This window comes from Antedon mediterranea, chromosome 1 (genome assembly GCF_964355755.1).
Source record: "Antedon mediterranea chromosome 1, ecAntMedi1.1, whole genome shotgun sequence".
Lineage (NCBI taxonomy): Eukaryota > Metazoa > Echinodermata > Crinoidea > Comatulida > Antedonidae > Antedon > Antedon mediterranea.
Window position 1 is genome coordinate 6230212 of NC_092670.1, and position 27137 is coordinate 6257348.

Here is a 27137-nt window from a genome sequence, read left to right on the forward strand (position 1 = left end):
TATGGAAATGTGAAAATCTTAATCTAATTTAATTTGTGGAATGCTTTTGTTGTAATTGTCACTTATAATATTGTTTTGGCGTGTTAAATCTTTGGGACCATGTTTTCACTACCCATCATTGTTTGAAGAATTTCCTAGTAACAGTATACACTAGTTTCATTTATGAAACATAAATGGTAAACCAATTACTGTACACGCCCAATACCAATGTTCTTACTTCGGCAATGGCCAATGAGAATCTTTGAACAAGTACGTCCGCCTTCTTATCCTTTATGGATTGTTCATTGACCAATCAACGATCGGTATTCCACGGTGATGTAAAGCGGGTGATTTGGGATTAATTGTACACAAAACAACTCGCGCCAAATAAACATCGTTTGGCGGTATACATTCATTCGTTGTGTTGTCTTAATGTTGTGTTGCTTATCAAAGCTGGGCGAACGTAACCCGAAAACTGTATTACTATTACAGTTTGGATAGATTTATTAAACGTAAGTATGTCGTTTTATGTATTATACTATAATATAGGCCAGATCCTAATAATAATGTTTATATTACACGAGAGGAAGAGGAGGTGAAACCATTATACCGTCATCATTGGATGGGACTTGTTATGCGCGATTTGAACGATTTGCGCAATTTGAAATTGCGCAAAAAAATCCTTGCGCAATTTGAAATTGCGCAAAGAATTCTTGCGCAATTTAAAATTGCGCAAGGATTTTTTTGCGCAATTTCAAATTGCGCAATCAACTTGCGCAATTTCAAATTGCGCAAGAAAATCTTTGCGCAATTTTAAATTGCGCTGCACAATTTGTAAATTGCGCAAGGTAGTTCTTGCGCAATATGACACCTTTGCGCAATTTGAAAACGAACTGTAAATTTTCCCATACATGGCTAGGCTAGGCCTAGGCAGAGGAGTTTAAAATTTAGTATTTTATTATATAAATAAGACCATTTCAATGAAGATAATGTTTAATACTCACTTTTTAAGTTTTTAATATTAGTTTAGCTAGGCCATGTAACCTAGTCAGTATCAGTAGTCCAGACCCTAGCTAGGCTAGAGTAGTAGGCTATAGCCGGCCGCCCGCGCCGCGCCCGCCTGGTGGAACACCACCGCTTCGTTTTCCTTCGTCGGTTCTTCGACGGTATGCTAACTTATAACAATATTTGCACTACTAAAATAAGGAAATGCAATATTTATCTTTAATTTTGAATCATTCTTAGAAATTACTATAAAAATATGGGTGTGCATGATTTCACAATCTGTCGAAAAACCTTGCGCAATTTGCAGATTACTTGCGCAATTTAATACGTTGCTTGCGCAATTTGAAACACATGTTTCAATTCAAATTGCGCAAGGATTTTTTTTGCGCAATTTCAAATTGCGCAAATCGTTCAAATCGCGCATAACAGACTTAATTCATGCATGGATGATATCAATTATTGTCCCACTGATAAAATAATGTTTAAAAGTTTTTTTTTGTTGTATATGCCTGTTTAATGTCTCATAATATTTATTTACTCTGACCAAAAATTTAGATTAAAAAAAAAAATTATTTAGTGAAAAACTATAATTTAAACAAAAAAATAGTCAATGGCTGGTTGATGTTTTTTGGTTAAATTTAACCATTTTGGCCTAATATTGTCTTTCGTAAGTGAAAACATTATTTTTCTACATTGTCCTATAAATTAATTGTGGAATATTTGTAGTGGAGTTCAGCACCCTGATCTTCTCCTGTTTATACCCCTGTTCACACCATGTAACTTGGATAACCTCCAGAATACTACTGTAGTAAAAAAATATGTTCCTTCATGTGTGTACAGAAGATTTATTTTATTCGCCGAATAGTATATGTTTGCAATGGTTGTATTTTTAAATACAAACAAACATTTTTTTGTAAACTTTTTAATTTTATTAATTGAATTCACAGAGTTGTTGATTGTATTAGAAGAGAAATACATTATTTCACAATGGAATACAAGGTAAAACCTATTTTTACTACATTTTACTTAAAAATCGTGGTTAAATACAAATTAACATTTGACATCCCGAAGGAATGATTTTTTTCTTGAGGCGAAGCTAAGGGAATATATACTTCCGTTTATTGTAAATTTGCCTATTTGGTAAAGAAGACAAAAAATGTTTTCTCCAAATTGGTTTACAAAACGCAGCATGGTGAATGGCTAACGAGAGTCTTTCATTATGTACTGTACTATTTGTGGTGTTCAGTAACTACAGTATTATAAATTTGAAATGTAACAATACCTAAATACACCCTTAGTAAAATGAATTCATCCTTTAAAGTTACAGGCGCAAAAATATGGAACAATTTACCAATTAATATTAAATCGGCACCAACAATTACGTCCTTTAAGGCTAGATACAAATCTCATTTCTTTTCATAAAAACTGACATGTATTATATTTAATTAAGTTTCTCTTTTGTATATTTTGATTAAGACAGGACCACAATGTAAAACAGATACACTGTTATCTGATTGTTTTATCCTGTATAAATATATTATTTATTATTATTATTTATACAGAAAACAATGCAAACAAAAAATGTCAAGTGAAATATAAATGAATGCGATTTTTACAGAAATAATGTCCAGTAAATGGTATATGACACGAAAGTGTCATTAATAATGAATTATAAATGGAATTAAATAGGGGGAAAACAATCAAAGGTGGTGGAGAGAAAAAAAACTACTATTTTATATGTTAGTTACTGTTAGTACTGGAGCCTAATGACTTGTTATTTAAATTTTTATAACATAGCAAATCAGCAGTAATTTTAGAAAAAGCAAAAACTACCTCGAAAAGAAGAAGCCCATCTCGAAAAAAAGTAAAAGTAATCTAAAAAACACTGGGTTTCTTTTCAAGATAGTATCGGCTTCTTTTCAAGATAGAATTTGAATATTAAAGCAAAAAGGTGATTTAATGCCAGATAACTTGTGATGCAGATATAAAATAGATATCGTGCAGTACATTCATTTTACAGTTTAACAATGGTATTTTGATCACAAATATGTAAAATTGGTAGGTAATGTTTCAAATATTATTAAAGTAGTACTTAGTAGTACAAAACAGCATTTTTATTTAAAAAAGAAGTCCCCCTCTTTTGTTTGCAAAAGTAATATAGAAAAATCCCATCTTGAAAAGAAGCCCACGGAGTACACTAAAAAAAGCTCATGGGTTTTTTTTTGGAGGTATTATGGTATGTTATACGAGGCTTCAATACAGTACACGGAAGACGGGAATCGACTGCCAAGCTAGTGTAATGATGTATTCAATTGCAAAGTAAACACGAGTCAGATTGTGCTAATTAAATTTGATTACAAGTGTGACATTCATAATTTGGCACGTGTTTGTTTTCCTTGAATTTCTAAGAAAAAAGAGTTGTAATAATTATAAATATTTATGTCCCTCTAGCCTTCAATTATTATTGCTCAAATATTTTTTATGTCAAACTTATTTTTGAGTGTAAACTTGATTTGCCTTGTTCGCATTGGATTTTAAATTTAATGATGTGTCAACCAAATCCATGTTTACATTTTGCACATTGCCCTTAAATTCATATTGTAGTTTTGGCTGTACTTTAACGGCATATGGTTGCCAACCACCACTATCGACATTCTGAAAAGAACCCCACAAATTAAGTCCAGTACAATCATAGTTTGAAAGTCTGTCTCTCATCAGTCTGATGGGAACACGTGAAAAAAGTAGCGCAATATTATTTGAAATATTTTCATTTTTACATAATGTAGGTGGTTCAGGTAATGAAATATAAGTGAAATATTTGCAAATAATCATTTTAGGAGACTAACGTTGATGGTGGTAGTATGGATGATGAGCATGAGACAACTGGAAAGCTAAAAGCAAAAGTTATCTTGGAGAATTTAAAGGGAGATTTGAGCTATGGGATTCAAGATGTTCCCCCTATTTCAACCTGTATGTTCCTGGGATTCCAGGTAAATTTCTTCAGGAATAATTATTAGCACATGTGACATAAATAACTTTAAAATAATGTTTTTAAATACTGTAGTATAACATATGTAATCGGTAGCGTGTGTTTGTTTGTTAGCAGGATTACTCAAAAAGTAATTACAAGATCTTTACCAAAATGAATATACATATAGATATGTGGTCAAGGACCATTCCATTAAATGTTGGGACCATTTGGGACCAAAGTCCCAATTCTGGACCACTTTTTAGTATACTTTTTCAGACCTGCTAGTGTTAAAAGATAGGACAGAATTTTTCAAAAGCCGGCGAGCAGTCTTAAAGTAACAAGTAAACTGTAATTGCATTTTCTCAAGAACTACTTGTCCAAAAAACTTCAGTTTTATACAAGAGGCAAGAGTTATAATTGGTTATCCGCACTTGGCGGATAACCTCTTGTTATTGTCAGGATCTTTTTTTTTTTTTTCTTTTTTTTTTTTTTCTATATTCTTCTTTCTTTCCACGAATTTTGTTCGCTGCGTATCTCTAATTCTGGCCAACATAAAGTTGTATAACTTTGTGAAAAGATTGCCCTGTAGCTGTAGATGTGCAAGAAACTTTTTTTTATGAATTTTGAGTCGCGCAGCGTAAGTTACGCGCGATTTTATGAATTTCAATGATTGATCATAGAATAAAAACTAAAAATCATTTTGTATAGAAACTTGGTGAAAATTTAAGTCATATTATGCGCTAACTTTCTATGGAGAGAAAATGGCATGTTTTATAAAAAGTTACGCGCGCACGCGCGTTTTAAATTTCAAATTGCGAAAAATCAATTTCTAATCAACTTTCTACGCGTTTCATGTCATTTTGAGCATTTCAAAAATTCCCACGCGTGCGCACTTTTTTTACGCGCCCGTGCGCACGTAGCGCAAAAACATCTTTTTTTTGCTTGATTTTTGTTTTTTCTGTCTTTTATAATATATTTACCAATTTTCAATCAATTTTGCCTTAAAATCTCGTCATACGAGCACGTAGAATTAAACAATTTGCGCGCAATTTTGATGAAAAAGTCCAAAAATTTGTCAAAATTATGCCTTTTTTTAAACAGTCATAGATTCTAAACTACGTGGTAAACTTTTTTATAATTACATATTCTGGTAGTAGATGAGTTGTAGATATCGAATCATGTATCAATATGGCTATCAGGACATTGTGACGTCATCGTATGGCCACTTGAATATAAAATATAGGATTTTTTTCTCTTTCGTATAGCTCATCACATTTAATAGAGCGCATCTCCACTTATCCGTATTCCATTGCCCTCCATTTCTTTATATTGTCTATGTCAATCAATTATCTTTCGCATGATTCACCATTTTAAAAATTGTTATGACGTCATCATGTGCAAAAGCGTCAATAACTTTGGTCACTTATTTTCACCTATTCTGAACTGTATGTAGTACGTATACGGTATATAGCGTATACCGTATACACTTTGACGTGACACAAAATAGAGAGCGCACTCACATTTTTTCAATGGCATAATCGTTTTTCTGCGCGCAATATTCCAACGTATGACGTGCACGTGGCTTTAGGACTGCGGATAACCTAACTCGTCCGTAGTGACGAGTTCAAATCTAGTTTGTGATTTGTTATTTTAAAACATACAGTAATTTGATTTAATGTGCATGTTTTTTGATGCGAGAAGTTTAAAAAACCTATTTTCAAATTCACTTGTTTGATTTTCGCATTGCTGTTCTATTGTTAGTCAACTGAAGCTATTGTTAATTGAAAGGCTTGTTACATAACCATTACACCAAACTCGCATACATATACTTGTAGTGAAATTAGCCTAAATTACACACAGCATTAAGACACACTTTCCGGTGACTAAATCTGATGTAGAAGAATATTACAGTAGGCACTCTCGGACGGGCTTCTTTCTAGTTAAAAATGTCATTTGTTTCACGTTTTTCGACTTTCCAATAAAATTACCACTGTTTTTTGACTGGCATCGTAAAAATGTTTTATGTTTTAATTTTTTTCAGCAATATTTGACGATGTTTGGCGCAACATTAGCCTTGCCGCTCTTGCTGTCAACCGTGTTTTGTATGAACAATGATCTTGTTGCCCTAAGTGAACTTATTAGTACAATCTTCTTTGTGTCTGGAATGGTGACTGTTTTACAAACAACATTTGGCTGCAGGTAATTTTTTTTAAATGCAGGGTATATGCACACCGCCTATGCTCAAAATTTGCTTTCTCAAAACTGGCGAAAGGTCAATCAGTTCGTCCAGCCCGTGTACAGTTACAAATAAAGTTATTTCCAATCACTCGTCTGTACAATTACTTCCAAACGGGAATCTTGTTTTTGATTTTGTTTTTATTCACTTGAGTGACGTGAAAAAAACAGCAAGTAACGCAATATCTCTACATTGTGATCGCTTGGGCTGGCGACAGCAGCGATGTTGTGGTTTACAGAAAACCTTATTCTGAACCAGGCATCACAGCCTAGGTGGACGAATGTTTGAGTTTTTAAATAAAAATTATTTTGCCAGTTTAGATATTTTTATTCTGCGTTATTTAAATGTACTGTGAATATGATGACGATATCATAAATTTGATTACTTAAGAAGAAACAAACTGGTGTTGTCTTTCGGGGAAGGCTTATTAAAATCCGAGCTGTTTAGAGAAATACTTCCCCCTCTTCATAAGCTGAGCCAGCTCGGTCTCTCAGATTCAACCGCTTTCTAGAAGTACCCCTTTGTAAAACCAGCAGACTTAGGTCGTCTCCAGTTCCCACCATGGTGGATATAAATAATAGGCACCACTAGCTCTTTTTTAGATATGTAATAAGTGTATGTTTTAAGGTTTTTTATTCATGTATGTTTTTTAATTTTATGGTACGATATCTAATTTTAATAAGATGTTTCTATTTTTATAGCAATTTTAACTAATTTTTATTTATTTGTAATACAATTCATTTCAGTCCTTGACTGTTGTTTTGTAATATATTTTTATATACCGAATAAAGGTAAAAAATTAAAATAAAAATTAATAACATAATTTTGTATGATATTTTGTACCATATGCTTCTCTTTAATATTTAGCATCTACTGTAAATGCAAGTGACACGTTCACAAAATTTACGGTATATACTATATATACAGGTAGCATACTGTAGTATGGTATAATAATAATAATAATAATAATAATATTTATTCGGTCATCAATGTAAAAAATAAGCAGGAATGAGAATAGGCTAAAGCCCAAACAGATTCTGCACTCACTCCATACAATACAAACAGTTAAGATAAAACCATATCCAAGAAAAATACAAATAAACTATACATAACATGAAATATAGTGTTTTGTTAAAGCAGCCTTAAATATTGAAATTGTTTGTGAATCATTTATGTCATTTGGTATTTGCTTACATAGTCTAGGAAAGGAAACAAATACAGAATTATGAAAAGTATTGCCTTTCGAATTCCAACGTAAAAGCCTACCCCGACATCTTTCACTAGATTTAATATACTCATGCATTTGAAATCAGCAAAATAGCAGCAAAATAGCATCAAAATGCTATACAGACTTAAAGACCCCTTCCCTGCAATTTTGGACGTTTTTTGGAAAATAATACATATATATCACTTTAAAAACATTAAACCATGTCATTCCTTGTCTTAAATGTACGTTTTATGGTAAATTATGATAAAAAGTGAGAAACAATGCACTACCTAAGTAGCTCGCGGCGATCGACCTCTCGTGGACGGTCTCAGGCCTAGCCTAGCTAGGCTTAGTTTTGTAGGCCTAGCTGGTAAACATCGGTAACGTACGAACATCGTACGCTAGCTATATACCTAGGCTGACGTTGTATAGTTGCTGCATTAATTGTCTTTCTATTTTTGCCAGACTCCGTTGATACAAATTGGGGAACACCCGGTATTTTCGCTGAAAAGTTAGGAGTCTTCCATTTGTTTTGGCTTCACGATCGATCGAAAAGTGGGCGAATTACAGGTGAAAAACAAAAATATCAATCCGCGCGCAATGCATTTTGGGATTTATAGCGGGCCGCTATAATTATTAAAATCGATTTATTTTTCACATTTTTAACCGTTTAAAGACGAAAAAAGTTATCGCAATAGGACCATATAGTATTATTTTTACATTAAATATAGTTTGTGATCTTAAATTAGATCTAAAAAACGTAGGGAATGGGGCTTTAAGTTTCCTAATTTCTTTCTCTTTCTAATTTACTGTAACTACAATAGAGGCATTGCTTAGTAATTTGTTTCTGTAAATGGTTGTGGTAACCTTAAAGAAAATTGTTGTACTGTAAATGCCATTGTACTTTTTAGAAACTGAGCTGAAATTTAATTCAGTCATTTGTCATTGGCTTTTTATCACTTCAGTTCCGTAGATAATTTATGTGATAATGTTTTTCAGTCATGCATCTTAAATGTTTGTAATTTATTTTATTTCACAAAAATGAAATGTTCTTAAAACTCATGTTGCACACATACAGTACACCATAGAGTATACAGTATACTGTATGTAACTCCCTGCACACACACTCTTACCAAAATCACTACGTCATTTTACCCATAAACACTAATTTGACAGCAAAGGAATTGCTTAAACTGACAGGTTACTGTATTAAAGAAATTGTGGTCATTTGGTAAACCATTGTGGTCCTGATTCTGATCATACGGTACTACCAAGATTGGTTATTCTTTTTTAAGTAAATACCGTACAGACAGTAGATTGTAAGCAATGCACGATCAGAGAAAATCCATCCCTGAAAATACAGTACCACTGGCGCAGTTTAGAAAATACAGTACAGTATTGGTATACTGTACAGCAATTCTCATACAGTAACCTGTACCAAGTGATTCAACCATTCAAGTTTACGTTTTAGTTATCTACCTATTACAAAAAAATATACAATCTCAAATATAGTTTACAGAAGATTTCTCAATGACCATCCTACATACTCAGTTAGTACAGTAATTCATGATGTGAATAAATTTGTTTAGATTAGGCCGGAAGAAAAACGCCAACAGTTGCATTTAAATTATCATTTTATTAGTGTACATAATGAATTGGCAAAAGATGTTTTCAAGAAAAGAAAAGAAAAGTAATTCATGATACCATAAATTATTGTTTATATTTATTATTAATATTAATATCATCAAGGTCCAATAAAAATGTATTCAATAATGGTTGACAATAATCATAATGGCTCGCAAAAAGTAAAAAAAAATTTAAAAATGTAACAAAAATTGCCCATTATTATTACAATCAAAATTAAAAGTACTTTGTATATACTGTATGTAAATTTTGGTTTCTCTTGACCTTGGACTAAATAGACACAATTATTGTTTATAATTATATGGGTATAATGTTTAATAATAGATAATTCATTTAATGAAACATGTTTCTATAATTAAAGTTAATTAATAAAGTGACGTGAGTTGACTTTGAGTTGACTGTAAATATAGTGATGAGGGTGGGTGGTTGAATGGTGTTTAATTGGCATTATGTCATCTTAATTACCATTGGTTTTCCCAATATACAATAAAGCTGTTAACTAATTTAATTAAAACATTTTGAAAGTTCTTTTTTGTTTGTTTACAGACTGCCAATTGTACAAGGAGGCACGTTTGTATTCGTGGCACCAACGATGGCCATTTTGAGTCTCCGTGGCGAGTGCCCTCAACCACTGCCTGGTTAGTAATTATTCAGTTGATTGATAACCGTAACAAAAAAATCACCCTTCCCTCTCCTTGGTTTGCAAAAGAAAAGAATCCCAGTCTCGAAATTAAGCCCACTTGGCTTCTTTTAAAGATAGTATGAGCTTCTTGTCGAAACAATAGGTTTATGTTAACATGAATGCCAAAGGAACAGAAATAAACAATTATAATACATGAAGAGTTATAGTAGTTGACTGAATTAATGCCAGATACTTGTGATACTGTACATATGTACATTTTAATGGTTGTGTTTATTATACATTTATTTTACTTTTGTCTCAAAAGTTCTATATTGTTTAATAGCAATTCACAAAATTGACAATTTATTTCAAAAAGTTAGCAAAAGTAATCTCAAAAAGAAACCCATCTCAAAAAGAATAAAACCAAACCAACAGTCCTAAAAAGAAAGAAGTCCATGGGCTTGTTTTCTGGGTTATACGATATTGTTGAACTTGTACAGTATGGAATTAACAATCAATATGTTGATATAAAGTTTGTGGTATATCATGTATACTGTAGTTCTGAAAAGAACTGTTGAGATACGTTTCTATCAATATGTTTTGTATAGCAATCAGAATTTGTTTAAGATTTTTTGTAATTATAAATTGACTGTTACTGGTAGTAGTCATAAACAGTAGGAGGATGTTTTGAAAATGATTGTCATTATTGTAATAATTCAATTTAACATATTGTTTACTCTCTCTGTGATCTCACAATCTATGATGCCCAATTACCTCAATAAGATAAATTTGCCATTGTTCAATTAAATATTAATTTTATTGATTATATTATCATTTAAGATACAGTATGCTACTGTATGGATTGCAATCATTTCATAAATTTATTCATAAATAATTAAATCACTAAAGTTTCATTCATACGGTGTCATTCTTCTTTCTTACAACCCAGATTTAATATTTAAACCTACTGTACCCCCTAACCTTAAACTACATGCCCATACTGTAGGCCTACAGTACATCTGCCTTTGAAGTACACTTGCTATTTGAAATCTGTACTAAAAAGAGCAATTTTTTAATGATGAATTCATGTGATAAAACTACCTGCAGTACTTTGTAAATGTGACGTCATATTATTCCATTCACATAAATTTTTAAACACTCCACGCAAATACAAAATACGTGCAAATTGTAAATGTTTGAAAGACTAGCCTTGAGCAACTTGTAAAGAAATGTTCATTAATCAAACACATGCTAATAGTCCAGAGAGTAAAATACAATCTTTGATATTCCTATAAAATTCTAATCAAATTTTATTTGAAAAAGAGAAAGAATGAAAATGCCATTGGAAATCTATAATTTATTTAAAATGGATTCAACAAACCATTATTTTTAATACTAAAATACATGGTTCCTCATTCATAACAGCATTGTCCCCTGAATGAATAAGGTTGTCCCCAGAATGGAGGTTTCCCAAAACAGGGGCTTTACTGTTGGCTACTTTAAATGAATTGAATTATGAATTAGATGTGCAATTAATTTAAACCAACTTTTGCAGGAAATATAATTATTTATAAAAGCAGGCCGTTTATCGCTAACAGTTAGGTTAGAAAATGGCAGTGATAATGGGAAAATTATAATATTAAAGAATAATTTAATGACATATTTAAATGATGTCACAGTGGCAACTTGTAAGATGTCCTTGAATTAGAATTTATTAAAAATTAAGCTATTTAGTATTTGTTGTCAATGTATCAATAATCAATGTGGGCGTTTGTGTACGTCAGCATGATGCGTCACAATATGCTTGATCATACACTTACAGTTTATTAAAATGGTGACAATCTTTAAATTGGCACCAAAACTCATCAGAGATATTCTTTTGCTGGTTACATTTTGTATTTTCAATTAAATTAGTGTATAAAGAAAAATTCATAAATGATACTGGGAAAAAATTAAATTAAGGGAAAAAGAAGGAATTAGGAAAGATGATTAGACAAAATCAGTACAACTTGCATTTAATTTTCATCAGTAGAACCCAATTCTACAGTAAGAAAAGAAGGTGGAGAATTCATTGGAAAGAGGGAACCTGTTTTTGTTTGCTCTTTATAGAAAAGAAAATAGTTTTTGTATTTCTTAATTGGTAAAATCTATATGAAATTGTAGTTTGTAATTGATGTAGGCCATTTCTAAAAAAATCCCCATTTCAGCTTTTTTGGCTGAGATATGGATTTGTATTGCTTTGAATTATTTTGATTATTTTTTATATTCAATTTTGAAATAAAGATAATGATATATAAACCATTCTCTCATTCAAGAAAAAGTTTAAAATATGACAATTGGTGAAGCATTTTTACATAAAAGATTAATGATTAAAAAATAAACAATCAATATTTTTTTTCATATCTCAAATTTATTATTCAAATAAACTTTCTTTTTAGAGAATGCCACACAATATGAGTTTGATACTGCTACTGAAATATGGCAGAGCAGGATAAGAGAAGTATGTTTTTTTGTCTATCAGACTTTTATTTAATATTCATAGTTTTTACTTATGAATTAAAGAGTATAAAAATACTCCATACAGGAATTTGGAAGGTGTGGGAGGGCAATTTTGAAATTGTGAGAAGAGCGATATGAAAAGTATGCTCCAAGGCATGTTTTAATTTTCAATACAGTGTCTTTGTGAGTGGTATTTATGGTGGCCATAGAAAACAAAAAGTGAATTTTACATTTACAATTGAAAACTGACCAAAAAAATTTACTTTCACTTTCGTAAATCAAAATCTTTTCAGATTCAAGGTGCAATAGCAGTGTCCTCTATCGTTCAAGTCGTCATTGGATTCTCAGGAATTCTGGGATTACTGATGAGATACATCGGCCCATTGTGCATCGCACCAACAATCGCCCTAATTGGTCTGTCTCTGGTTGAGCCAGCTACGTATCTGTCAGGACAGCATTGGGGTATCTCTCTACTGTAAGTAAATCAAGTGGTTTTAAGTAATAGTTGCAAATAAATTTATACAATTTGTTTTTGAAAATTAATTTGATATACCACGAAATCGATTAATATTTTTACCAGAGAAACCAGAAATCTCCAACATTTAAATTGAAAACTGACCTATACCGTTTCATTTCCTAATTTTCCATTATTAAACAAAACAGCACCGTGAAACTGAACTGAAGTGTGAATGTTATAACTTTCATGTGGTATAATCTGTACCTTTCAAAATACTATATTTCTCTATTCATGTTCATGAACTCTTTTAACATTAAGAAGTAAACAGTACATATAAAAAGCAGATTCTTAAGACATGATAGGCATAGATTACATACTTAGATGATTTACCTCATGTACTTAGCAACTAAGTTAATCGATTGCAATGTAGTTTGGTTGTGACGTCATCTATATCCTCATAATGAATGCCTAATCGTATATTCTATACACACTTTACTATGGATTTAAAAAAAATTAAATTCAATCATTATCAACTATTGTATAATTGTTGATGGTAAATAGTTTGTTGTTTTATTTGTTTACCACACACATTGTATACAAATAATAATAGAACTTAAAATGAAATATACTTTAAAAATAAAACAGTGTGTAGTACTGTAGGTCACCAAAATAAGATTTAAACCATTTTAAATAGGAGGAAAAGGAGAGAGACAGGGGTTGGGGAAGGAATTAATAAAAACAATATCTATAAAACTAAAATGTATATTTATATAACATATAATAATGGTATAAAAATAGTAAAAACAGAAAATTAATTAATTAAAGTCAAAACTCTCTATTTCTCCCTCCTGATTCTGAAAATGTATAAATAGTGATGAAATTACATTTAATGGCACTAGCTTCATCTCATTCATTATCAACTACCGCAAGTTGGTTAATGGACATAATATCACATTTGAATACAGCCTGATAGCTTTAGGTTTGAGACTGTTAACACCATTAAGCACTTAAAATGCTGTGTGAATAACTTTAATACAATCTACAATACTGTTCAATAATGTGATTTATTAAAAGAAATGGGGAGTAGCTATCATGTTGCTGAAGCGTTAGCAAATATCTATCTGCTTATTTAAAGACATGAATGGAAGAGCTTATATAAAGAGTGGGTGGAATATAGGCTTTGTGAATCTGCCCACTCAACACAACTACGTCTTTGAGAACATGTGACAAAGTAAAATAGACCAGTCCATCTTCAAATTCATGGAAATATTTTATCTATTGGATCACAATAAACATTCGTTATGTTAAATATAATTTCTCTTTCTGTGAAAATGAATAAAATTAATATTAAACTTGTCAACAAAATATGCCATATATTAAAAGTATAAAAAAAAAGAAAACAGAAAATGTATCAAATCAACAGAGCATCATTTCATCAAACATTTTATTTCATTTCATTTATAATTCATTCATTTATTTACTTATTTCGGATAGTACATGCATATACAAATCATACAAAAAACAAAAAGAGAAACAATTTCACCAGGAAATTAAAAATATAAACCAACCTACAATATCCTAAAATACCAATTTTTACCAATGCTGATGTAGGTTGGATTGTTGAAGTACGTTAATTATGGTTTGAATCAGACTATTACAACTGTCATGAATTCTGTTCATGTATAGAGTTCCTCCAATATTCATAGAATGAGGGAACCTTATTTGTTACAAACATCATGCTTGCGCTATTATTGTCGCAAACATATGTGAATGTGAAATTAAAACTAACAAATAATTATTCTGACAATAAACATTGGTAAATCTCATCCAGATACAGTAGGTCTGGATTTTAAGTGCTATTAAAAACAAATCCAGATCTGACTTGATAACGGAAAATTAACAAAATCCATATCATAGCAGCATTTGTATTGCGAGTTTGCTAGTAATATTCAGAGGCGTAGGCTATTAGGCTATTATGGGCGGGGAAGGGTATTTTTCATGGAAATGGGCTATTTAAAATCAAAATGCTCTGTTACATATGGTAATATCATTTCTTATCTATTATATATAATTCTACTGGATTTTTTTCACAGAACTATGGGATTGGTTGTTCTATTTTCGCAATATTTAAAAGAGTTGAATATACCGATACCAACCTATTCACGAGATATTGGTTTCAGCATTATTTGGTTTCCAGGATTTAAACTTTTTCCAGTAAGTATGAAAAATACTTCTGTAGTTTTCACTACAGTACCTAGCTAAACACATAAGTATACTTTGCATCTCCCATTCCCATAGGTGGTTCCAACTATGTCATCGTCAATAGTGGCCTAGAGAGAGGGTGGGTGTCAATAAACTACTTAACTCTAGAAATTAAAATAACACAAATTACCTCACCGAACCTCTTTCCTTTCTTCGTCATTAGGTTCGTATTTCTTGACAGTCATCGTGTACTGTGTGCTCAGCAATAATTATGGGCCCCTTACCAATAAATCTACAAATATTGGAGAAGATTTATGTTTTGAACCTGGCTGTAGGCCGTAAAATCAAATTTAAAATAGCATTTTCTACGCACATAAAAAGAGGCCAATGGGTATAAATATTGAGTGTCGATATTGAATAAAGATACATATAGTACTTTTAGGATATAGTACTTTTAGGATATAGTACTTTTAGGATATAGTACTTTCAAAAGTTACAAGCCTGTACTGTACAAATTGTACTTATTTGCAGATCATGTAATTTTCAAAAATTTCCTAAAGGTGACTAAAAAAAAAATATATATATGAATAGTTTTACCTATTAATTTAAATTAAATTAAATAAACAATTACAAAAATGAGGTCCCCATTTATGACTCACACCCTATAGTCCAGTCCCTAAGGGGAAATGATGTTACCATAGTGGATACAAGTGTGCCCTTTGGCATGTTGATAGAACATGATATGGAGATACCAAAACAAAGTTACTGGAAATCTGATTTGACCTCTGTGACCTCTGACCTCAATTTTTATATTTCTATCTTAAACAGCCATATCTCCGCAACGGGTTTGACAATTGAAATGATATTGGTGTCAAATAGATCAGAGGGTACATATTTATATTCGCTCTAATAGAACTTTTTCCAAAAAAACGACCAGAAATGTAATTTCTCAATGTTTTGACCTTTGACCTCGGCTTACTATATCTCAATAACTACTGATCAAAATTTCTTGAAATTTGTTTCAAATTGTTAAGAGCATACATATTTATATATACTCTAATTAAACATGTTCTTCCAAATCCACAGGAAATGTCATTTACTGACCTTTGACCTTTAATGTTTAAATATGTCTGTATCTCTGTAACCAAATGTCATAAAAAGTTCAACTTGGTGTTAAAATGTTCAAAATGTAAACATTTATATTAGCTCTAATAGAAGATGTTATCATATTTTTACTGGAAATGCCAGTTTGAGGTATGACCAGGATATACTGTTAAGCGTGCGTGTTTCATACTTATAATAATATACCTAAAATATAGATTTAATTGACCAGAACTACATTCAATATCCTATTTAGCCTTTTACAATTTTCTTAAAACTTAATGTTTAATTTAATTTCAATATATAATTCCATCGCATGGTAGGCCTACACCGTAAAAGCAACACTTAATATCAACAAAAAATTAGATAAACTTAAAAGTTAAATAACATTTTTAAAAAAGAAAGAAAATCAGGATCTTAAAGAAAGAAAAGAAGAATTAACCAATACGATTTGATACTCATAAAACATATGACCTAATTATCAATTTAATTGCTTGAAGTATGCTGAAAAAATAAAATGTTTGAAACAGTGAGGAAAAAGCGAAGAAAAGAAAAACATATGTTTAAAATATTAGAAATCTGAAAAGGATCAAAGACAAATTAATTACAAAGCTGATTTCTTTTCAAGAACATACTGTAGTGGAATATAAAAGGAAAACAAACCAGTGAACAGTCAAAATTACCATCTTGGCTTGATGAGGCAATAACACATCCAGCTCATAACACTATACAACAAAATCTTTGAAACCAGAAGAAATTAAGAGAAGCAATAATAATTATGCTTTAATCCACAAAAACATGACAAAACTGACATCAACCATTACCGACCAAACGAACATTATAACATTTACACAAATAATTTACAAAAGTAATCAAAAACCAAAATCAGAGACCGACTAGAAGTAAATAAACCAATATATAAGGCTTTATACAGTAGGACCATCTTATACAGTTTGTCAATCAACTAAAATAAAAAGGAAATGAATATAATAATAATAATAAATAACATTTATAAAGCGCAAGAGACAAAGGTTTCAAAGCGCTGTGTTTTCCAAGATCAGTGCAAGTAGTAGCGTGCGATTATGCTTCTCTGAAGAGATGAGTTTTGAGTTTAGTTTTAAATGTGATAACAGATTTTGATGAGCGTATTTCGAGTGGTAGAGTGTTCCAGAGTTTTGGGGCTGCGACAGCGAAAGCACGATCACCGTAAAACCGAGTTCTGGAACGGGGTCCAGGTTTTAGAAGAAGTCTGCTGGATGAACGAAGCGAAGAGTTGGTTGACGGAGTAATGATGTCACATATGTAGGCTGGAGCACATCCGTTGATGGCCTTATATGTCAGCAACAGGATTTTAAAACGAATGCGCTGATCAACAGGCAACCAGTGTAAGTCACGTAAAACGGGAGAAATATGTTCATGTCGTTTAGTGCCAGTGATAAGTCTTGCGGCGGAATTTTGGATTCGTTGAAGAGGAGACAGATAAGAAGTTGGTAGGCCGTACAGAAGCGAATTATTACAGTCCAGACGAGATGAAACAAAAGCATGAACAAGACGTTCAGTTGATGTTTTGTCAAGGTACTTACGAATCTGGCCGATCTGGTAAATTCCAAAGGAAGCACCACGGCAAACATTACGAATGTGTTCTTTTAAACCGAGGCTGTTGTCTAGTTGGACGCCTAGATTTCTGGCTGAGCTGGAGGTAGAGACACTAGTATCTCCGATATGGACCAAAGGAAATGATGATGCCTCACGGAACTTTGAATGAAAATGGATCATTTCAGTCTTGGAGTCGTTGAGCATGAGTTTATTTTGAATGGCCCATGAGCGAACATCTGCAATGCATGATTCAAGGCTGTTAACAGATTCAGAGTGATGTGTAGGTTTCATGATTAAATATAGTTGAGTGTCATCTGCATAGATCATATGACGAACTTCCGGGTGGGAATCAATGATGTTGCTGAGTGGTCCAGTGTATAAGATGAAATCGAGTGGACCTTTTACGGATCCCTGTGGTACACCCCAGGGTAGAGCGAACTCATCAGACATCGAATCACCCACAATGATTGCTTGTCTACGATTCTCAAAATATGAAATAAACCATTTCAATGCGGTTCCGCTTATGCCGTATCTTTTATGAAGACGTTGAAATAATAAATCATGATTGATAGTGTCAAATGCTGCGGAGTAGTCGAGTAGAATAAGTACCGCTTCATTACCTTTGTCTAAAGCAAGTAGTAGATCGTTTGTAACACGTAATAAAGCGGTTTCAGTTGAGTGGAAGCGGCGGTAGGCTGATTGGACTCTTGAAAACAGGAAATGTTCATCCATATATGCTTTTATCTGAGCAGTTGCAATTCTTTCCAAGACTTTGAAAAGGAAGGGAAGATTTGCTATTGGTCTATAATTTTGTAGGACGTTGGAGTCGAGATTTTGCTTTTTCAACAGTGGCATAACGAGGGACAATTTAAATGCAGATGGTACAGTACCTGATGACAGCGACATGTTGACGATTTTAGTGATATGCGGTAGTAGAGCGTCAATGCAGTTTTTTAGTAACCGTGTTGGAATTGGGTCAAGTCTACTGGACTTAGATGCGCTTTCAGCGATGACTTTGCGTACCGTATCTTCTGGTATTTGCTCAAATTCAGCGAAACTACTATTACATGACTCGTCGACGTTGACAGTTATTAGTGGAGTGTTTATGGAGTTAAGATTCTTGCAAATTTTCAGAATCTTTTCATTAAAGAAACAGCCAAACTGGTTTGCGAGATCCATTGAAGATGTGTGTTTTGGCAGAACAGGAGAAGAATCGACCGAGTACAGTTTACTTATGATGCGGAAAAGGTTCTTGTCATCCGCATTAGCGATTTCATTGCGATGATAATTGCATTTTGCTAGATCTAGCATATCTTTATATGCTTTGCATTCCAACTTGTACCTCTGTTTGTCGATATCCAAACCAGATTTCAACATTCTGCGTTCTGATCTCCGTTTGACGCACTTCGCTTCACGGAGTTCATTCGTGTACCATGGTGCCCGTGGTCTAATGGTGACCAGTTTAGTTGTTAACGGAGCATGTTGGTCAAGGATGTACTGCAATACATTATTGTATTGGTCAGCGAGATCGGAGACATTATCTTCCGGTGCGCAGACGAGCGGGGAATTCATTATATCTTCCACAAAACAATTTAGATCAATGTTACGAAGTTTGCGGTAAGAGGTTGTCCGCGTTGGTTGTTTAGGATGTGATAAATCCACAAAGCTGATGACAGCCATATGGTCGGATGGTAGTCCTTGTTTGACAGTGGTTTGTTTTTGTTTTATTATGTTGTCGTTTTTTCGAGAGATTAGAAGGTCCAGTGTGTGCCCGCTAACGTGAGTGGGGCCTTGGACGTGTTGATGAAGACAACTCGTGTAAAGCAGTTCATCAAATCGCTTGGTGTTGTTGTCCAAGAGGTCATTTGTGTGAATATTGAAATCACCAACTATCAGAAGGTTTTTGGTGCAAGAGACTGATTCAAGAAGTGATGAGAATTCAGTGATGAACAAGTCAAAGGTAAGTTTGTTTTTGGTCGATGGTGGTGGTCTGTAAATTGAAATCAAGTTAATTACAGATGAATTGGAAGTGATCTTGATATCCATATGTTCGAAAGACCGGAAACTTGTTGAAACATTTGGTGTTATTATCACCAAATCTTTGATTTAGAGATTATCAGAAAGCATTTGACTCAATAAAACAGGCATTACCATATATTAGAGGGAAATATTATACCTCAACAAATATTGATTACGATCGTTCAAAGAGAAGTTAAGAAAGATTAGTAAGACAAGGCAACACTTAAGATCTTCACTGCATTGGAAGAGGTGTTTAATCAAAGAGCTAATCTAAAAAATAGAGTAAATATCACGTTAAAGACAAAATAAACAGTTAATTTAACCAAAATCACATTGACTTCCAGCCTATTTTTTGCTTTGAATTACAGTTTTTTTGGGTATGCACTATATCATGTTTTTTCAATCCAATTTTTGGTGAAACTATTATGTGTGACATTAAAATTGCATATTCAACAAAAATATTTGTCAAAATTACTTTTGTCAGGGGGAAAATAAGTATATCTTTAATAGCATGTGATATTATTAGCAAATATTTCAAATGTAGTTTTAAAACTTTCCCATTACAAACAATTGCCATAATTCTGATAACATTACAATACACCCATCCTCTGGGACTTATTTTCAAATGTAGCTAAAAACTTTCCAGTACAATTCCGGCCATTTTGATGTGTATAGATGCATGCAGTAGCATTGGAAAAGCGAGAGAGGGGGAGGTGGTTGGGGTGATGGAGAGACACATATTTTTTACATGTTTGTCTACACTATAAACTAGTTTAACAAAAAAGGTGTGATGTGCCCAAATATGGTAGTGATATGTCATTCATCGTGTCCATGGGCACATCACATTTTTTTGTCGCATAAAAATGTTATAGTGTAGACAGAGTTTAACATTTGTGTAACATGTAACAAAAATATGTGTCTCTCCATCCACCCCAACCCCCTCCCCTCTCTCGATCTCTTTTTATAGATTATTAATTGCTAAATATATGCAAAACGATGGGTCATAGCTCAAAATGACATTTCCAATTGAATTCTGACAAAATATTTTGTTAGAGCAAATATAAATGTGTATATTCTAAACAATTTGACACCAAACTGAACTTTTTAGGACAAATAGTTACCGAGATATTGACATATTCAAACATTAGAGGTCAAGGGTCAAAAAAGCTTAATTTATGGTAATTTTTTGAAAAAAGTTTCTATTAGACTAAATATTAGATTTATTTTCTTAACATTTTGAGCCCATTCTCAAATCTCTGAGATTGCGTGTTATTGAGATATTAGGCAATCAAGGTCAAAGGTCAAACTGAAAAATAAAGCCTTTGCGGCCATTTTTGTACAATTTTTTTCATTATAGCGAATATAAATATATATCTTCCAAGCATTTTGAAAAAAAAATAAATGTAAAATGTCCATGCGTTGTCAAGATATGGCGATTTTTAGTTATATAATAGAAAAATATAAAAATTGAGGTCAGAGGTCACAGAGGTCAAATCAGATTTCCAGTAACTTTGTTTTGGCATCTCCACACTATACTCTACCAAACTGCTATACTGAAAAATTTGTATCCAGTCTGGTAACATCCCACCCCTTTTTCTCCCCTTAGGGACTGGACTACTACTCCGATCACACGCTACCCAGCCTAGAAAGTTTGTGCATATTTCCTCATCTTTATCGTTTCCAATGAATTAGTTTTCAGTATATCATCAGGCGGTTTAGAATTTATTCTGTGCCTGTGGTGTGTATATAGATATATAATATTTCGGTGGTCTAAAAAATGTGTAATATTTTATATTTGAGGCATTACTTAAACCTGTAATACTAATACCCAATTAATTTTCAGGTTATCCTAGCAATAATAATCTCGTGGCTACTGTCAATTATTATAACAGTAACTGGCGGTTTTCCCGATGACTCTAGTAGCTATGGTTACAGCGCAAGAACGGATGGTCGCCTTGGTGTTTTAGAGAGCGCAAAATGGTTTCGCTTCCCCTACCCTGGACAATGGGGAGTCCCCTCCGTGACTATTCCAGGTGTTTTTGGTATGTTAGCTGGTGTCCTAGCATCTATGGTAGAGAGCATTGGTGATTACTATGCATGCGCACGTCTCTCAGGTGCTCCGCCACCTCCAACGCACGCTGTGAACCGTGGGATTGGTATAGAGGGTATTGGTTGCGTGATTGCTGGTCTATGGGGATCAGGCAGTGGAACGACATCGTACAGTGAAAATATTGGAGCTATTGGTATTACTAAGGTAACGTTTTATTCACTTTTTTATTTTTTAACAAAGAGATATAATATTGATAAAAAACATTGTCTTTGAAATGTCTATATATTAACAGTCAACATTCTTTGGTTTGTATGCATATTTCGAGTAAGAAAGAAGTTTATTATTGGGACTGCTGTATAATGGTCAAATGAACATTTCTTTTGATTCACATCTAGGTTGGAAGTGTACGAGTTGTTCAAGTAGGAGGCCTAATTATGATTTTATTAGGTTGTTTTGGCAAATTTGGTGCTCTCTTCGTCACAATACCAGACCCAATTGTTGGTGGTCTATTTTGTGTAATGTTTGGTACGTAAAGTTCTTTCCAAGGTGACTTACTATACGTTTACAAAGATCAGATTCTTGTATATTACAGCAGAACAAAATTACATTATAGTCCAAGACAATTACAAAGCCCTATAATAAAAATATTGATATTTATTTAGTCAGCAATAAATAATAACAAAGGATGAGAAAAGGCTAATTACTTAATTAAGCTTGACTGTCTACACTATCAAACTTACACAAATATTTGGTGTGCCCATATATGGACATGATGATGTCATACCATTGGACATATTGAATTTTTTTTGTCAAACTAGTTTAATAGTGTAGACAGAGCTTAAGGCCCAAATATATTCTGCTCACTGCATATTAAAGTAAAACATTAAATTCAACAAAATAAAACAACATAAATAATACAAAGTGTAATATAAAAAAAAATAATAATATAAAAAGACTTCTACTTTCAAACAAGTTTTCATTTATTTTACGATTTTTATTTTACTTAAATTTATGTACAGTGCATTGAGAAGTTTATTATGCACTTAATTACTAAGGGGCTGCCTTAAATATTAAAATTAAAATAATAAAATAAAATTATTGGTAAACTTTTTTATGAATGATGCTTGCGAAATACATCACATTTAAATGTTTAATTTATTAACAAAAAATGTAAATAACAGGACTTTCTCAGTAATCCTCAGCAAAATTTAATGAATTGGAACACAATGTATAGCCAAGGTCAGAAAACTATATGTAATATATTAATTAAATTTTGTATAATCTTGTACAGTGATAACAAATTAACCAGAATTCCTTCAAAGCATAAATAATACTTGAAAATTATATCAATAAATTGATTTATTTCACTTTTTTAATCTAAAAATTATTTCGTCTCGCTTTTCCAATTCCTTGTCGCCATTTTGTTCTAATTAAAATTTATTAATATCCTGTTGATAAAATGATATTATTACATATTGTTGAAAATCTAACATATTTCCTGTGTTCATTTAATTAAGCAGAATTACTCCGGTGTTTTAATTTATGTCCTCAATAATTTCATAATGTTGTTATTTCAAGTACTGTATGTTATTGTTATTGAACAAAAATTTAATAAAACAGAAGGCAGCCAAGGCTAACAAATTAAAAATGTTATAACATGTAAAGATGTATTTGCCATCAAACATGAAAAAGAAAGTATAATAAAATCAAACTTTAAATCGGCCTAGACCATTTTGTAGTTTTAATAAAAGTTATCCTCTTTTCAGGTATGATAACAGCAGTAGGGCTATCAAATCTACAATTTGTAAATCTCAACTCATCTCGCAACCTATTTGTTATTGGCTTTTCTTTAATCATGGGTTTAATTATACCAAATTGGTTATCACAGAACCCAACTGCAATATCAACTGGTAAGAACTGTCAGAAAAATACAGCTTTAACATTAGTTAAGCTTCGTTCACACCTAAAGCAATGTAGTATACTGATGTGCGTCGCAACACAGATTAACATGTCTTGTGGCACAGTGGATACATGTGTCATAACACGATTTGACATGCCTCGTGACCGTGCATTGATATGCGTCGTAACACTGCGGATCAACATGCGCTGTGACAAGTTGGGTCCAAATGCACTGTGACACAGCGGGTTAGGCCAATCAGAACTAGCCGGCATAGGAGGAATTAGCCTAGAGGCCTTCATAAGTAAGGCCAATCAGAACTAGCCGGCATAGGAGGAATTAGCCTAGAGGCCTTCATAAGTAAGGCCAATCAGAACTAGCCGGCATAAGAGGAATTAGCATAGAGGCCTTCATAAATATGTTTGTACTTTAACAATCGTCCAAACTTATATTAATTTGACTTCCAATACCTTGTCATGCATTTTCACGAACATTGTCCCATCGATTAGATAAATGGTGTGTTACTATTAGAAAGGCCAGGTTACTACAGTATATAATAGAATGTTACTTATAGATGAGTGGTGGAAGCTTTATGGTACATCCATGAACAATTGAAAGGGAACAATAGTTTTACACCACATATCTGCAATACAATTCCAGCACCCTGTATTTAGGTTGATAGTATAATAAAGCTAACTGAACAGACATACAAAAAACAATGTCATATAAATCTGTTTGTTATTACTGAAACCATATTGACCATATAGTTATATATTTGATATTATTGCTCCACAAAAATCCTGTATAAAGTACAAAACTGTTCAGTGACAGCTTGCTAGAAAAGCCTTGTTCGCACTTGAGAAAGAAAGCAAGAAAAAACAAGTTAACTTTACCAAAAGCCGCACTAATTTCACATGATTGTCTATAGCAGAATTTAACTTGCATTAAAAACTGTGATTGCAGCCCATGATGAAGGTCATGCACTTGTGAAGTTGGGATTGGACTATTTACCTAGCATGGTAGCTTTACCGAGATTATGGTCACTTTTATCGCATTAGTCTTGGTTAATTTAACATCATCTTTCTACTAGTCTGTGAGATAATTTTATATTGTGATCTTATGTAATTGCTGTACCCTAGTACCATAGCCATGTTGTTTTATTGGGGGGTCAATTTTAAAAAGCAATGCTTATTTTTACCTCGCTCCTTTTTATTATACTATTATGATTACTCTGTATTCAATGTTTTAATTATGTGTAGAGAAACAAATAAACAAACAAACTTTAGTATTTCTTTGTAAAAAAGTCCATATTTTCGCCGATACGGATATAAATATGACTTTTTTTTTCTAAAAATGAAACCTGCGGTTCAAAAAGATATACATTAAAAAAAACCTGATATTCAGCTAAATCATTGATGTTTTTAAAAATGCTGGTACTTACTACAAAACAGATTTATGGAGTTAATAAAACAAAACCAGAAAAATTCACAATTTTATAGACTTAGTACTGTACTTAAACTAGTATTGTGCTGGTACACGATGTTTTACTATACACTTGTGGCCCGTTTTTTTTAAATCTATGTGGAATTCAATAGTTCACACTGCACTACCTTTTGCAGTGTCCAGTTAAAATTGGATGGATTGAATAAAATAATATGAACTTGATTGAATTTACTTGAATTAGAATAAATTTAGGTTTATTTCCTAGAAAAAAAAAGTCTGAAAAAGGGACGTTCTGCTTCACTTCTGTTGAGGAATAGAAATTTTAAGTCTAGAGCTACCATTTAATGACAAACTAAGTGTTCCTAAGAAAATATTGTATATTGTGTGAAACATTAATGTGTAGGCTATAGTCAACTGCTGGCATGTGGGTTAGTAAATTTACATCTACCAAACTAGTCCTAATGTACTAGCTATACTGTATTTTACACATACAGTACATTTTCAATGTTTTAATTTGTTTTTCTAGGTGTTACAGAGATAGATCAAATTATTACTGTTCTACTGAGTACAAATATGTTTGTTGGAGGTTTTCTAGGTTTTCTTCTTGACAACACCATACCAGGTAACATATTATTATTATTTATTTAAAAAAAAGCCTAAACCAAGAACCCTTAACACTCTATCACACTACAGTATGTACTGATATATACCATTATTTTGTAGCCACATGTTATACTTTTGCTGCTCCATTTCTTTCTTGGGAACAAACTTTCTGGACATTTATCATCTGCTCGGACTTACCATGAGCATCTTATTTTTTATGGAAACTGGCGCAATATAAGATTTCCTTATTATGATGATTTGGACAATCGAATAAGTTCCTTTTCTAGCCTCTCCGTAGGCCTGACCTAAGCGTCACTGTCTAAATTTATTCAACGATATGACAGAGTATAATCCACCCACTAATTTATAATAAATTTAAGATATTAAAATTTGGTAAATACATTGTTATTTCAACTCATGTGTAATCCTCTAATTTTCACCAAATTCCGTAACCAGGCTCCCTGGGACTATACTTAAAGTAAAAATGTTAGATGTGTCGTGTTCTTGACCATGACCGGCATTTAAATTAAGTTTTAAACCAAACATAGTTTCCCTTCTAGCTACATTGCAAAATCACTTTTCTTTATCACATATCAAGTCGGAGCAGAAATAATGGCCACCATCATATGCCTAAGAAACAATAATAACAATAATATATTATTGTTCTGAAGTACGAGGTGAAGTCACAACGACCTCTCTAAAGTCATTGATTATGAGAAAATAATCATAAAATCCTAGGACAGTAACAAATAACGATAAATAGATAAATATATATTTTTTTTCGAAAGAAAACAAAGAAATTAGAAACATTTTCATTCTATAAGCTATAGAATAACCATTCATACTGTCTTTGATGAAATAAAATGTTAATAAAATCCTATTAAATAATGTCAGTAAGAAGTATCAGTAAAAGAAACACAATATGTTATATATATTGTTCGATATTAATAGTCTAGTCATAAGACTCTTCAAAAAGTTAGTTATTTGGTTTTTTTTTTCATAAAAAATGTATTTTAATCTGTTTGTTGTTTATTGTGCATTTAACAGCCCTTAAAGGCCATCTGAAAGTTCATATTAAATAAAGAGGCAAAATTGTATACTCAATTTAGAGGTCGTAATTGTTCAATATACCTGTTTTTGTTTATACAGTAGTATACAAAAATTTCAATAGTGTGTACTATTTCATGCCATGTGACCCAAAATCATCCAATTAAAGGACAGGAATTTAGAGTAGAAAAGTCAAGTCTGTGAACTCTTCTCATTAGACAGACATTACTTGTTTTGCAGGAACTATTGAAGAAAGAGGTTTAACTAAATGGTGTGAACTGTACGGCAAAGAGGATGCCGACCCAGATGTGCTGGAGGAAGTATACAAATGCTATGAGTTTCCATTTGGCATGAACTACATCAAGAAATGCAAATTTCTTAAGTATGTTCCAGTCTCACCAACATTTACTGGATTTGCTAGAAAACGTAAGTACAGCTATCAGTTTCAAGGTTTTAGGTGATTGTGGCAATGGTTGCATTCTAAAGTAATGATTTAAAATCACTAAAAATTAATGGATTAGAGAGCTTTTGATTGCGACGACCTCGCCTATTCATAGGT

The 27137-nt window shown here is 32.4% G+C and overlaps 1 protein-coding gene across 1 annotated transcript in view; it reads left to right on the forward strand.

Moving 5' to 3' along the window:
* The first annotated feature begins 404 nt into the window (after window positions 1–404).
* LOC140054820 (solute carrier family 23 member 2-like) overlaps window positions 405–27137 on the forward strand; it is a 29431-nt gene continuing 2698 nt past the window's right edge. Inside the window, exons 1-13 of the mRNA XM_072099916.1 lie at window positions 405–491; window positions 1932–1983; window positions 3822–3974; window positions 5997–6154; window positions 9589–9680; window positions 12103–12164; window positions 12457–12638; window positions 14714–14834; window positions 21382–21792; window positions 21984–22113; window positions 23355–23498; window positions 25455–25550; window positions 26819–27004. Of these exons, the coding sequence (XP_071956017.1) occupies window positions 1972–1983; window positions 3822–3974; window positions 5997–6154; window positions 9589–9680; window positions 12103–12164; window positions 12457–12638; window positions 14714–14834; window positions 21382–21792; window positions 21984–22113; window positions 23355–23498; window positions 25455–25550; window positions 26819–27004 (1747 nt within the window). The 5' untranslated portion in view covers window positions 405–491; window positions 1932–1971. The remainder of the gene's footprint in view (window positions 492–1931; window positions 1984–3821; window positions 3975–5996; window positions 6155–9588; window positions 9681–12102; window positions 12165–12456; window positions 12639–14713; window positions 14835–21381; window positions 21793–21983; window positions 22114–23354; window positions 23499–25454; window positions 25551–26818; window positions 27005–27137) is intronic.